Source organism: Moschus berezovskii, chromosome 10 (assembly GCF_049115385.1).
Source record: "Moschus berezovskii isolate FMDL1 chromosome 10, NW_MosBer_1.0, whole genome shotgun sequence".
NCBI lineage: Eukaryota > Metazoa > Chordata > Mammalia > Artiodactyla > Moschidae > Moschus > Moschus berezovskii.
Window position 1 is genome coordinate 96,270,017 of NC_142469.1, and position 12,270 is coordinate 96,282,286.

General features: G+C 39.6%; 1 protein-coding gene and 1 long non-coding RNA gene across 15 annotated transcripts in view; one reads left to right on the forward strand and one right to left on the reverse strand.

Moving 5' to 3' along the window:
* SYNE1 (spectrin repeat containing nuclear envelope protein 1) overlaps window positions 1-12,270 on the reverse strand; it is a 491,794-nt gene that overhangs the window by 72,710 nt on the left and 406,814 nt on the right. For all 14 annotated transcript variants that reach the window (XM_055433423.2, XM_055433430.2, XM_055433426.2 and 11 more), the window contains one exon: window positions 10,758-10,913. In XM_055433423.2, coding sequence (XP_055289398.2) covers window positions 10,758-10,913 — 156 coding nt within the window. The remainder of the gene's footprint in view (window positions 1-10,757; window positions 10,914-12,270) is intronic.
* The window catches only part of LOC148776363 (uncharacterized), a 140,055-nt gene that overhangs the window by 64,225 nt on the left and 63,560 nt on the right, over window positions 1-12,270 (forward strand). The gene's annotated exons all lie outside the window — the stretch shown is intronic.

The following is a 12,270-nucleotide window of genomic DNA, read 5'->3' on the forward strand; positions in this document are numbered from 1 at the left end:
TCTGGGCTCCAAAATCACTGCAGATGGTGATTGCAGCCATGAAATTAAAAGATGCTTACTCCTTGGAAGGAAAGTTATGACCAACCTAGACAGCATATTCAAAAGCAGAGACATTACTTTGCCAACAAAGGTCCGTCTAGTCAAGGTTATGGTTTTTCCAATGTTCATGTATGGATGTGAGAGTTGGACTATAAAGAAAGCTAAGCACCGAAGAATTGATGCTTTTGAACTGTGATGTTGGAGAAGACTCTTGAGAGTCCCTTGGACTGCAAGGAGATCCAACCAGTCCATCCTAAAGGAGATCAGTCCTATGTGTTCATTGGAAGGACTGATGTTGAAGCTGAAACTCCAGTACTTTGGCCACCTGATGCGAAAGCTGACTCATTTGAAAAGACCCTGATGCTGGGAATGATTGAGGGCAAGAGGAGAAGGGGACGATAGAGAATGAGATGGTTGGATGGCATCACCAACTCGATGGACATGGGTTTGGGAGGACTCCAGGAGTTGGTAATGGATAGGGATACCTGGCATGCTGCGGTTCATGGGATCACAAAGAGTCAGACATGACTGAGATACTTAACTGAACTGAATCTCTATGCATTTATCCATTCTGGACATTTCACATAATCAGAATCAATTGATATGTGATCTTCATGACTGGCTCCTTTCACTTCGCATAATGTTTTTAAGGTTCTTCCCTACTGGAGCAGACATCAGTACTTCATTCCTTTTAATTACTGAATATATTTTTTTCAAGTGAGTAGAGCACACTGGCAAGCCACTCCAGTACTCTTGCCTAGAAAATCCCATGGATGGAGAAGCCTGGTAGGCTGCAGTCCGTGGGGTCGCTAGGGGTCGGACACGACTGAGCGACTTTACTTTCACTTTTCACTTTCACACATTGGAGAAGGAAATGGCAACCCACTCCAGTGTTCTTGCCTGGAGAATCCCAGGGATGGGGGAGCCTGGTGGGCTTCTGTCTATGGGGTCACACAGAGTCGGACACGACTGAAGTGACTTAGCAGCAGCAGCAGCAGTGAATATAAAGTGATATTTCACTGTGGTTTTGATTTGCATTTCCCTGAAGGCTAATGATATTGAGAATCTTTTCATATTCTTGGCCATTTGTATGACTTTTTTGGAGAACTTTCTGGTCAAATTCCATGCCCATTTCTTAATTTTTTTTTATTACTGACTTTTCTTTGTTCTTTATACATTGTAGATACAATGGATTTGTTTTCTTATTTCTAGGTCTAGAATGATCCTTTTGAGAATTCTAAACTTTTCTGATTTCATAATACTCTTTTCTTTGCAGTATTGGTTGAGATAATATGGAATGCTTCTAGTTGAGTTAAACTGCATGTTAGTAAAATACAATGTTATTTGAGTGGCAAGAAGATGATCCACTTTTGCAGACATTCTGCATAGTCAAGTGATAATGCTAGACTTCTGCCATTCATCTCATTGCATTAAACACTTACCTCTCAATTTTCCTTTCTACACTAACATTTTATTATGAAAAACATCAGACACACAGAAAAGTTGAAGGAATCTTGTGGTAAACAGCTATGACATACTCCTTAGACTAAAACTATTAACATTTTGCTACATTTTGCTTTAATACATATATTCCTTTTTTCCATAGATCTATTCTACTTTTCAATGATTTTTGAATGGATTTTCTTTTTCAAATGAATGTGAAAATATTTTTAAGGTGTTATACACTTCCTAGTTAGCAATTCTGTCTAGGGTTGGCTCTGTTATTAGGTAAATAATATTCAAGGTCCCTTCAGTTCAGTTCAGTTCAGTTCAGTCGCTCAGTCGTGTCCGACTCTCCGCGACCCCATGAATCACAGCACGCCAGGCCTCCCTGTCCATCACCAACTCCCGGAGTTCACTCAAACTCATGTCCACAGAGTCGGTGATTACAACCCCAAATCTCTGTGATTCTGCATCTTAGAAAAGAATGGGAGCCAATCACATGAAAAAGAATAAAATACCTAGAAATGGCTTAAAGCTCAACATTCAGAAAACTAAGATCATGGCATTTGGTCCCATCATTTCATGGGAAATAGATGGGGAAACAGTGGAAACAGTGGCTGACTTTATTTTTCTGGGCTCCAAAATCACTGCAGATGGTGATTGCAGCCATGAAATTAAAAGATGCTTACTCCTTGGAAGTAAAGTTATGACCAACCTAGACAGCATATTCGAAGGCAGAGACATTACTTTGCCAACAAAGGTCCATCTGGTCAAGGCTATGGTTTTTACAGTAGTCATGTATGGATGTGAGAGTTGGACTATAAAGAAAGCTGAGCGCTGAAGAATTGAAGCTTTTGAACTGTGGTGTTGGAGAAGACTCTTGAGAGTCCCTTGGACTACAAGGAGATCCAACCAGTCCATCCTAAAGGAGATCAGTCCTGGGTGTTCATTGGTAGGACTGATGTTGAAGCTGAAACTCCAATACTTTGGCCACCTGATGCAGAGAGCTGACTCATTTGGAAAAGACCCTGATACTGGGAATGATTGAGGGCAGGAGGAGAAGGGGACAACAGAGGATGAGATGGTTGGATGGCATCACCGACACGATGGACGTGGATTTGGGTGGACTCCGGGAGTTGGGATGGACAGGGAGGCCTGGCGTGCTGCAGTTCAAGGGGTCACAAAGAGTCGGACACGACTGAGTCACTGAACTGAACTGAAACCTTCATAAGGAAGCAAAAGATCTGTACTCTTAAAATTGTAAGATGCTGATGAAGGAAATTGAAAATTACACAAAGAGATGGGAAAGAATACTGTGTTCTTGGGTTGGAAGAATCAACATTGTTAAAATGACCACACTATCCAATGCACTCGACAGAGTCTATGTATTCCCTATTAAATCACCAATGGCAGTTTTTACACAACTGGAACAAAACATTTCATAATTTGTATGGCAATACAGAAGACTGAACAGTCAAGGAAATCTTGACAAAGCAAAACAAAGCTGGAAGAATCAGACTCTCTGACTTCAGACTATACTACAAAGCTACAATAATGAAAACAGTATGGTACTGGCACAGAAACAGGGACATGGTTCAGTGAAAGCCCAGGAATAAACCCATGCACCTATGGTCAATTAATCTACAACAAAGGAGGCAAGAATATACAACGGAGAAAAGACAGTCCCTTCAATAAATGTTGATGGGAAAATTGGGCAGCTACATGGAATGAAATTAGAACATTCTCTAATACCGTCTACAAAAATCAACTCAAAATGGATTAAAGACCTAAATGTAAAACTGAATACTATAAAAACACCTGGAGGAAAACACAGATGGAACACTTACTGACATAAATTCCAGCAATATCTTTTTCAATCCATCTCATAGAGTAATTGGAAGTAAAACAAAAATAAACAAATGGGACCTAACTAAATTTAAGAGCTTTTGCACAGCAAAGGAAACCATAAACAAAATGAAAAGGCAATCTACAGAATAGGAGAAAATATTTGCAAACAATGTAACTGACAAGGGATTAATTTCCAAAATATACAACCAGATCACACAGCTCAATTAAAAAGAAAGAAAGAAACTCAATCAACAAATGAGTAGAAGATCTAAATAGACATTTCTCTAAAGAAGACACACAGATGGCTGACAGGCATATGAAAAATGTTCAATATCACTAATTGTTAGAGAAAGGCAAATAAAAACTGCAATGAGGTATCAATTTACACTTGTCAGAATGTCTATCATCAAAAAGTCTACAAATAATAAATGCTAGAGAAAGTATGGGAAAGGATCCTTCCTACACTGTTGGTGGGAATTTAAATAGGTGTAGCCACTATGGAGAACAGTATGGAGGTTCTTTCAAAACTAAAAGAAAACTAAAACTAAAAATAGGGTTGCTGTATGATCCTGCAACTTCACTCCTGGGCACAGATGTAATTCGAAAAGATAAATGTACCCCTATGTCTAAAGCAGAACTATTTAGAATAGCCAAGACATGGAAGCAATCTAAGTGTTCATCAACAGATGAATTATTCTTAGCCATAAAAGATAATAAAATAATTACTTTGAAGTAACATGAATGGCTTCAGAGATTATCATATTAAGTGAAGTAAGTCACAGAAAGGAAAATATTATATGATACCACTTACATGTGGAATCTAAAAACAAATTATATAAATGATCTTATTTACAGAACAAAAGTAGATTAACAGACGTAGAAAACAAATACAGTTATCAAAAGAAACAGTGACTGAGGGAAGGGAATGATCATATATACATTCAGTTCAGTTCAGTTCAGTCGCTCAGTCGTGTCGGACTCTTTGCGACCCCATGAATCACAGCATGCCAGGCCTCCCTGTCCATCACCAACTCCCAGAGTTCACCCAAACTCATGTCCATCGAGTCGGTGATGCCATCCAGCCATCTCATTCTCTGTCGTCCCCTTCTCCTCCCACCCGCAACCTTTCCCAGCATCAGAGTCTTTTCCATTACTATACATAAAATAGATAACTGACAATGCCCTACTGTATAGCACACAGAAATATATTCTATCTTATAATAACTGATAGTGGAAAATAATCTGAAAAATTATATATATATATATATCCACTGCTGCTAAGTCACTTCAGTCGTGTCCGACTCTGTGTGACCCCATAGACGGAAGCCCACCAGGCTCCCCTGTCCCTGGGACTCTCCAGGCAAGAACACCGGAGTGGGCTGCCATTTCCTTCTCCATATATATATCCACACACACACATATATTCTGAATCACTGTTCTAAAAACCTGAAACTAACACCGCATTGTAAATTAACTATATTTCCATTTAAAAAACAGTTGGAAAAAAAATACTGAAGAAGTTTTCTCAAAAAAATAAAAAAACAGTTGGGAATTAGACTATAAGCCCAGGATATTCTTGCCAGGTTCAGCTTACTGAACTGCCTAGAGAGCAAACCCTAAAACCTGCCATAATTTTTGAAATGTTACCATTAGAAATTCACTCTTTTGAGTTGATATGATATTTTAAACTAAAAATTTCTCTGGGTAGAGGTGACACTTATGAATCCATCAAGTATTCCCCATTGGTATAATTCAGTTTACCATTAATTTTTCTTCAAGGCAGAACAATAGTACATTTACTTGTTGTGGGTATTGATGGGAATGGAAAAAAGAAAACGCAGATTAAAAATTTTAGAGACAAATTTCACCTATATTAAGTTCTTCCAAGACCGTCCTGAAGAGCACGACTCCTCCAGCACCATTTTCCTCTCAATCTCTGACAGCAGAGTGCATTTCCATCTCGAGAATGCTAAGATTTTCAACTTTTTGGTATATATAACTTTCTTTTTCATTCACAGAGTATCCGAATCGTGCTAACATTACAATTTTTGCTTTGACTGCTATCCAAGCTGAAGCTATAATTTCATAGTTGAAATTGCCCAAAGCAACTATTTTCCACACAAACTTAGAAATCCCTGCCCTTTAGACTACAGACAATGTGTAGTTCTGCTATGTGCAGTGTCTCTCTAAGTCTTTCCTCAAATCCTGGCCATGAGCAAGAATAAATTCTAGAGCTTTTAGCACAACACTGCTGGGAAGACGACCACACAACAGAAAATAGTATCTACTCCTTTGAGAAGTAGGAATTACCCTCTTTTCAGAGACAGGGAGAAAGAAGGTTAGACACATTTGAGGGCCTTGTTGACCAGAGAAGCTTGAGTTTTTGATACATGTTACAATATAATGTTATGATCAAATACCCAGAGGCAGATGACTTTCAAACACAATCTCTATCACTTACTACTGATTATGACCAGGGCAAGATTACTCATCTTTCTTAAGCTTTATTTTCACTGTTTGTAAATTAATCTTTCATTTGTCCCAAATTTCATGAAACAAATGTCTATGGTTTGCAGTAAACATGTGTCTGCTATGTGAAATGTCTTATGCACTGGAACGCTGTAGGCTCATAATAGAATAGATTCTTCAAACAAGAAAATAATTCAAGAAAGTGACCAGTACATCCTAAAGAGCTAACAAAAGTTAAATGGTCAGTCACTTCAGTTGTGTCGATTCTTTGCAATACCACGGATCATAGACCACCAGGCTCCTCTGTCCATGAGATTTTCCAAGCAAGAATACTGGAGTGGGTTGCCATGCCCTCCTTTGGGGGATCTTCCCAATCCAGGGATCGAACCCAAGTCTTCTGTGTCTCCTGCATTGCAGGTGGATACTTTACCACTTGAGCCACCAGGGAAGCCCAACAAAAGTTGTCTACTTAACTACTATTACTACTAGTACAACTATATACGAAATTTGCATTTTTAACACTTTTTTCTCTTTGATACTCACATATTCATGAAACAGCTTGAATACACATTTCTTGTCTTTTTCAAACACCATGCAAGTGTTATTTTCATGTTACTTGCTTACGCAGAGTAGCAATTGAAAGAAGGAACAGGTAGGCCATAAACACTGGTTACAAACTGGTGCCAAAAGCTTTTCAAAAGGTTTAAATTAATAATGGGGACAGCATTTTCCTTTTGGTTTGTTCTTTGAGTTCAGCGGAAGCCCTCAACTTATTTATCAGTTTAGCACATATTTATGTTTTCTCAAGGGTTTAAACACATTGCACTGCCAACAGCTGACAAACACCAGCTAAAACCTCCAGAACGTGAGGCAGCTGAACAGGAAACACATCCTCTTCTGCTTCAAATATTTTTACCATGACAATCTGAAAGAACACCGAGCAATTATAATGATGATATATTTCTATCTCAGCTGGAATTACACACAGCTCTACAAACCAAAGCAGGAATGAAAGCAAATAGAAGCCATGACTATCCACAGGCACAGCAGTCCTTGCGGGGGTTCTCCTTGAAGGCAGGACGCTTTTCTGTTACCTCAACTCTGCAGTGGTCACACACAGGGCAGCCCTCTCCTCCTCGTCTGGAGCCCCAGTCAGTTCATACTTCTTACAAGTTGCCTTCGTTGGAACACGAACACACTACTCGGTCTTTAACAAGGGGATTATGCCTTGCTTCACTAAAGTTTTTAACTTTTTAAAATGAGACATAGGCACAAGCTCGTTTCCTTTTGTGGTTTCATGCTTGACAGAAGTTCTCCGGAAACACTAACTTGAGAAGTAGTAACTGGTCTATCCTTTTCCTTCCGGTTAAACCCTGGCAATTTGGTACGAATACACATGACTAAACTCTTGCTGATTGAACTGTTTGTGTGCTGTGCTCAGCCACTCGGTTGAGTTCGACTCTTGCAACCCCATAGACTCTATGCTGCCAGGCTCCTCAGTCCATGGGATTCTCTAGGCAAGAATTCTGGAGTGCGTAGCCATTTCCTTCTCCAGATCTTCCCAATAAAAGAATCAAACTTGGGTCTCCTGCATTGCAGGCAGACTTTTTACCGACCGAGCTACAAGGGAATCTTTAGACTGAAGCAATGTGAGATGGGTATGCTTCAGCTTCAGGCCTTAAGATACTCAATATAGAATGTTTCTAGAAACACTGTTTCTGCTTCCTTTTTTTTTTTTTACTTGTCTTAGTCTATTCACAGGTGCAAGGTATTAATCTCTAATATGATCAACAGGAGCTTTCAAAATGTATTTCTAAACAGACTGTTGTCTAGGTATATGTAAGTCTGCTGAGAAATTTTACAACATGACTTTTTTTTCCTTTCGTAGCTTTAGTGAGATATAGATGACATATAACATTGTGTAAATTTAAGATGTACAATGTGATGATTTGATACTCATATATACTGTGAAATCCCTGGTGGCTCAGAGGTTAAAGCGTCTGCCTCCAATGCGGGAGACCCGGGTTCGATCCCTGGGTCGGGAAGATCCCCTGGAGAAGGAAATGGTAACCCACTCCAGTATTCTTGCCTGGAGAATCCCATGGACGGAGAAGCCTGGTAGGCTACAGTCCACGGGGTCGCAAAGTCGGACACGACTGAGTGACTGAACGGAACGGAACAGAATCAATCCCTCTAGCACTTCACATAATTACCATTATTTGATGTGTGGTGAGAAAGTTTAAGATATACTCTGTTAGCAACTTTAAAGTATACAATCTGGTATGTTCACTATAGTCCCCATGCTGGACATCAAATCCCTGAAACTTGTTCAGCTTGTAACTGGAAGTGAGCATCCTCCATACACGATGGTCTTCTTACATAGTATTAGTCTTCCTAAGCCAAAAAGTAGTACATACTCATAGTCTTCTCACCCTCCAAAATATTCAGAAACCTTGTCATTATTTTACATTTAGAGGAACGTAAGAAATAAAATAAATGTCCTAAAGTCCTATCTTAATAATCAACAGTATAAATGAACCCTCAGCTATTCTAAGTACTGGAGATGCAAAGAAAAGGTTTGTCCTCAAGAGCTTCAGAGTCTTCAAATCAAGTCGCAAACATTAAAAAAAAAGGAGGAGAAGAAGGGAGGAACAAAGGAACCGTGTGTTGTCACATGATGGCACAGACCAAAAGGCAGTCGGGAGTTCAGAGGAACAGGACAATACAGAGGTCTGAGAATCTCAAACAGTGGCATCACAGGAGTGCGGGAACTCAAGAGAAGAGGACAGATTAGAAAATCAAAAAAGGAGGAATGAATAGCCTAGGCAGGAAGTTTAGGCAAGAAGAATGGCCTGAGCAAGATCTTGGGGTAGAGGATTTCATGGTAGGTTTGGGAAGGTGACAGGAGCCAGTATTAAAGTGTTATCTCTCTGAAAGCTTCACAGACCTCAATTAGCTACAGAAATGGATCTAGTCTAATTCATTTCACATGATTACTAAAAAGTACTGAGTCAGCAAGCAGTGCTAGACTTGTCTCAGTTTAAAAAGAAACGGATGAACAAAGCTCACAAGGGTAACTTAACATTGCGGTGACCATTCTCGGATGACTATATCCACCAAATATCTTTTATTTATATATGCTATGATAAAATCTTTACATTAAAAAGTATATACTAGTTTACTAGATGGTATAGATTCTGGATTGAAGACTCAGAAAAGAATAAAGTGTGATGAATATTAACATGCTCCATGTAAGTTTCTGAGAACGTACAACCCTGGGAAAAGTAGCTAAATGAATTTTGAATGCAAATCATTAACGTGCTTAATGAAAATCATCTCTTACAATTCTTTCTTTTAAAAGCACACACACACACACACATGCACATTTGCCAAACGTACTCCAAAATTTCTCTCCAGTTCATCCTTCCAACAGCTACGTTTCTCCAGCCAGGTTCTCTCTCTGCTCTATTCCTGTACCTTTTTCAAGCTCCAACCTTGTCTAACGCATCCACTTTTCCCCCCTACACCAAGCTGTCTTTTCCACTCTGATCTCAGCACTCAATTCAAGCTTTATCCAGTTCTATAAGCACTTCCTTTGTTCTCTGCAATCCACACTGTCCTTAGTTTGCTTACATTTTTGTATATTGTTTTACTTATACCTGGTTTTCCTCTTCACTGTATAAGTTCTTTTTAACGGATTTTAGTCTCAGCTCAATGGTAAACTACACAGTAGGGACATCTACTATAGCTTGTGAAATTCACAATAATTAATGTGACTGATTCATTTAACAATTATGCATCATAACCTATTTTGTGCCAGGCAAGGCAATGAAGGTGCAGTAAGGAACCCTACAGACATGGTTCCTGCTTCCTGAAACGTATGATCTCAAGGCCTTAAGTCAGAGCCATTCTTCACTTATGGGTCCTATTATTCCTACTTGCCTTGAGTGTCCACTCCTTGTCACACCAGCAATCTTTCTCTCTCATTTCCAAATCAAAACCCAATCTGGGATCTCTTTTAAGGTATTGTGCACACAGAATGTGGGCTTCCCAGGGGCACTAGTGGGAAAGAACCCGCTTGCCAATGCAGGAGATGTAGAACAGGCAGGTTCGATCCTTGGGTCAGGAAGATCCCCTGGAGGAGGGCACAGCAGCCCACTCCAGTGTTCTTGCCTGGAGAACTCCATGGACAGAGGAGCCTGGTGAGCTACAGTCAATAGGGTTGCAAAGAGTTGGACACAACTGAAGTGAGTTACCCTGCATGCACTTTGAATGCACTTACTAAATGAGTCAAGTACGGCTAAAAATGTCATATACCCATGAACTGTGAGGAAACAACTATCATAAGTCAAGAGCAATAAGAAATATTAAATGTACAAAACTGAGCTTCCCCAGTGGCTCAGCAGTAAAGAACCTTCTTGTATGCAGGAGATATGGGTTTGATCTCTGGGTCAGGAATATTGCCTGGAGAAGGGAATGGAAACCCACTCCAGTATTCTTGCCAGGAAAATCCTATGGACAGAGGAACCTGGTGGGCCATGATCCATGGGGTTGCAAAGAGTTGGACACGACTGAAGTGACTGAGCATGCATACACATACAAACCACTCATAGCATCAGCTGAAACTGCAAATAAAACCATGCTTTTTTACCTGTTTTAAGTATGAAAGGGACTACCAACATCTACCTAGCAAAACAACATCTGTGTACCACATAACTGTACTTTCTTTTAAAAATATTTTGACAGCCAGCAAAAGAAAGAGCTAGAGAATCCAGTTTGGATACATTTAAAATAGTGTTAAGATAAAATGTCTAAATTTGAAGCATTGTCATAAGCCCAGAGTTTTCCTCTACCCAAATGGGATGGGTCCAAACGTGGACACAGCCACAGACATTTCAAATCATCTTCTAGTTCTCATCCTTTCTGAGCAGATGCCGAGTGTCTAGAGTTTGTCTCACCTGGTGGCACAGTTCTTCCCACTGCCTCTGCAGAAGTTCCACTCGTTCGTTAAGGATGGAGATGTCATCTGCACTGATGTAAGCACAGAGAGCCCTCTTCAGCAGTGTCAGCTGTGCCAAGTCATCTGTCCAGCTCCCAACTGCATTTTCCAACTCCTAGATTTTTTTTTTTTTAAAGAAAAGCACAAAACTTGAATATCCGTGGGCATCTATCATCACCAATTTCTCAAGTGTATTTGAAATCCTCTCTTGATGTCTCTGGGCTTCCAGGTGGCACCTGGGAATACAGCAAACGTGAGGCTTGGGTTTGACCCCTGGGTCAGAAAGATCCCCTGGAGGAGGGCATGTCAACCCTGTACTCTTGCCTGGGGAATCCCACGGACAGAGAAGTCTGGCAGGCTACATCCACAGAGTCGCAAAGAGTTAGACACAATGAAAGTGACTTATCAGTGGCACTTGATGTCATTACCTTTCCATTCCATTCTATTTGAACACCCCAAACTGGTATCTGTTGGGTTGGTCAAAAAGTTCATTCAGGTTTCTCCATCAGATGTTATGAAAAAACCTGAATCAACTTTTTGGCCAACTCAACACTTTATTTGCTTCCTACATAATCTGATAATTTGCCAGGTTCTTTTGATATAGTACCAGGTTGCTTGCAGAATCTTTCTTAATTGGAAATGGAGATCTATTTTCCACTTCACTGACCACTTCTGATTGTCTTTCCTAGTTCAAGTTTCATAACTGTATTGATCTTACTTACTTCTAAATCAGCCTCATAAAATCCTTTACCTTTGTTTCAAGTGACTGATCATGTTTGTGAAATACTTTTTAAAAATCTAAACTACTAGATTTAACTCTCATCTTCAAACACCATCAATTGCTACAGACTTATTGATACACTGTAGCTAAAAAGATGTATTGCTGGTATTACTTGATTTAAAATAATGGACTGAATATGTTTACTGCAGAAGAGAGATCATTCAGTTACTTGTAAAATATGTATTTTGTCCTTTCAGGGAATAATTTCAGGAGAAAAAAATCCACGTACCAATATTTGAATGTTTTTTCAACAGTTTTTGCAATGCTTTGAACAGATGACTAGTTTTGCAATTTGTCTAGCTCTTGCTTTTTGCCAGCTGTTGATGTTTTTAGATTCCAGCTAATTTTGTTCACGAATAGAATAGTTCACATGGCTTTTACCTTCTCTTTTGTCTCATCAAACAGGAGACAAGTTTCCAAAGGCAAAGGCAATTAACAGTAGTCTGAGGCTAACTTCTCAGGCAATTTAAGCAAACTAGGTTTTAGCCAGAATTTTCTAGGTAATTGCTTTGTTTTGCTGCTAAGGTGGTTTGGGGGAAAGAGTAGCAGAAAGCTGGACTGAAATGCATCCTTCTAATCTCCAAACTTAATAGCAGGGCGTGTTTGTAACTGTTGTGTATTTTGGGACACAAGGTCCCATGGTAACAGTGTTTGGCTGAAAGACCAAACCATCCGGGAGTATTAAATATGC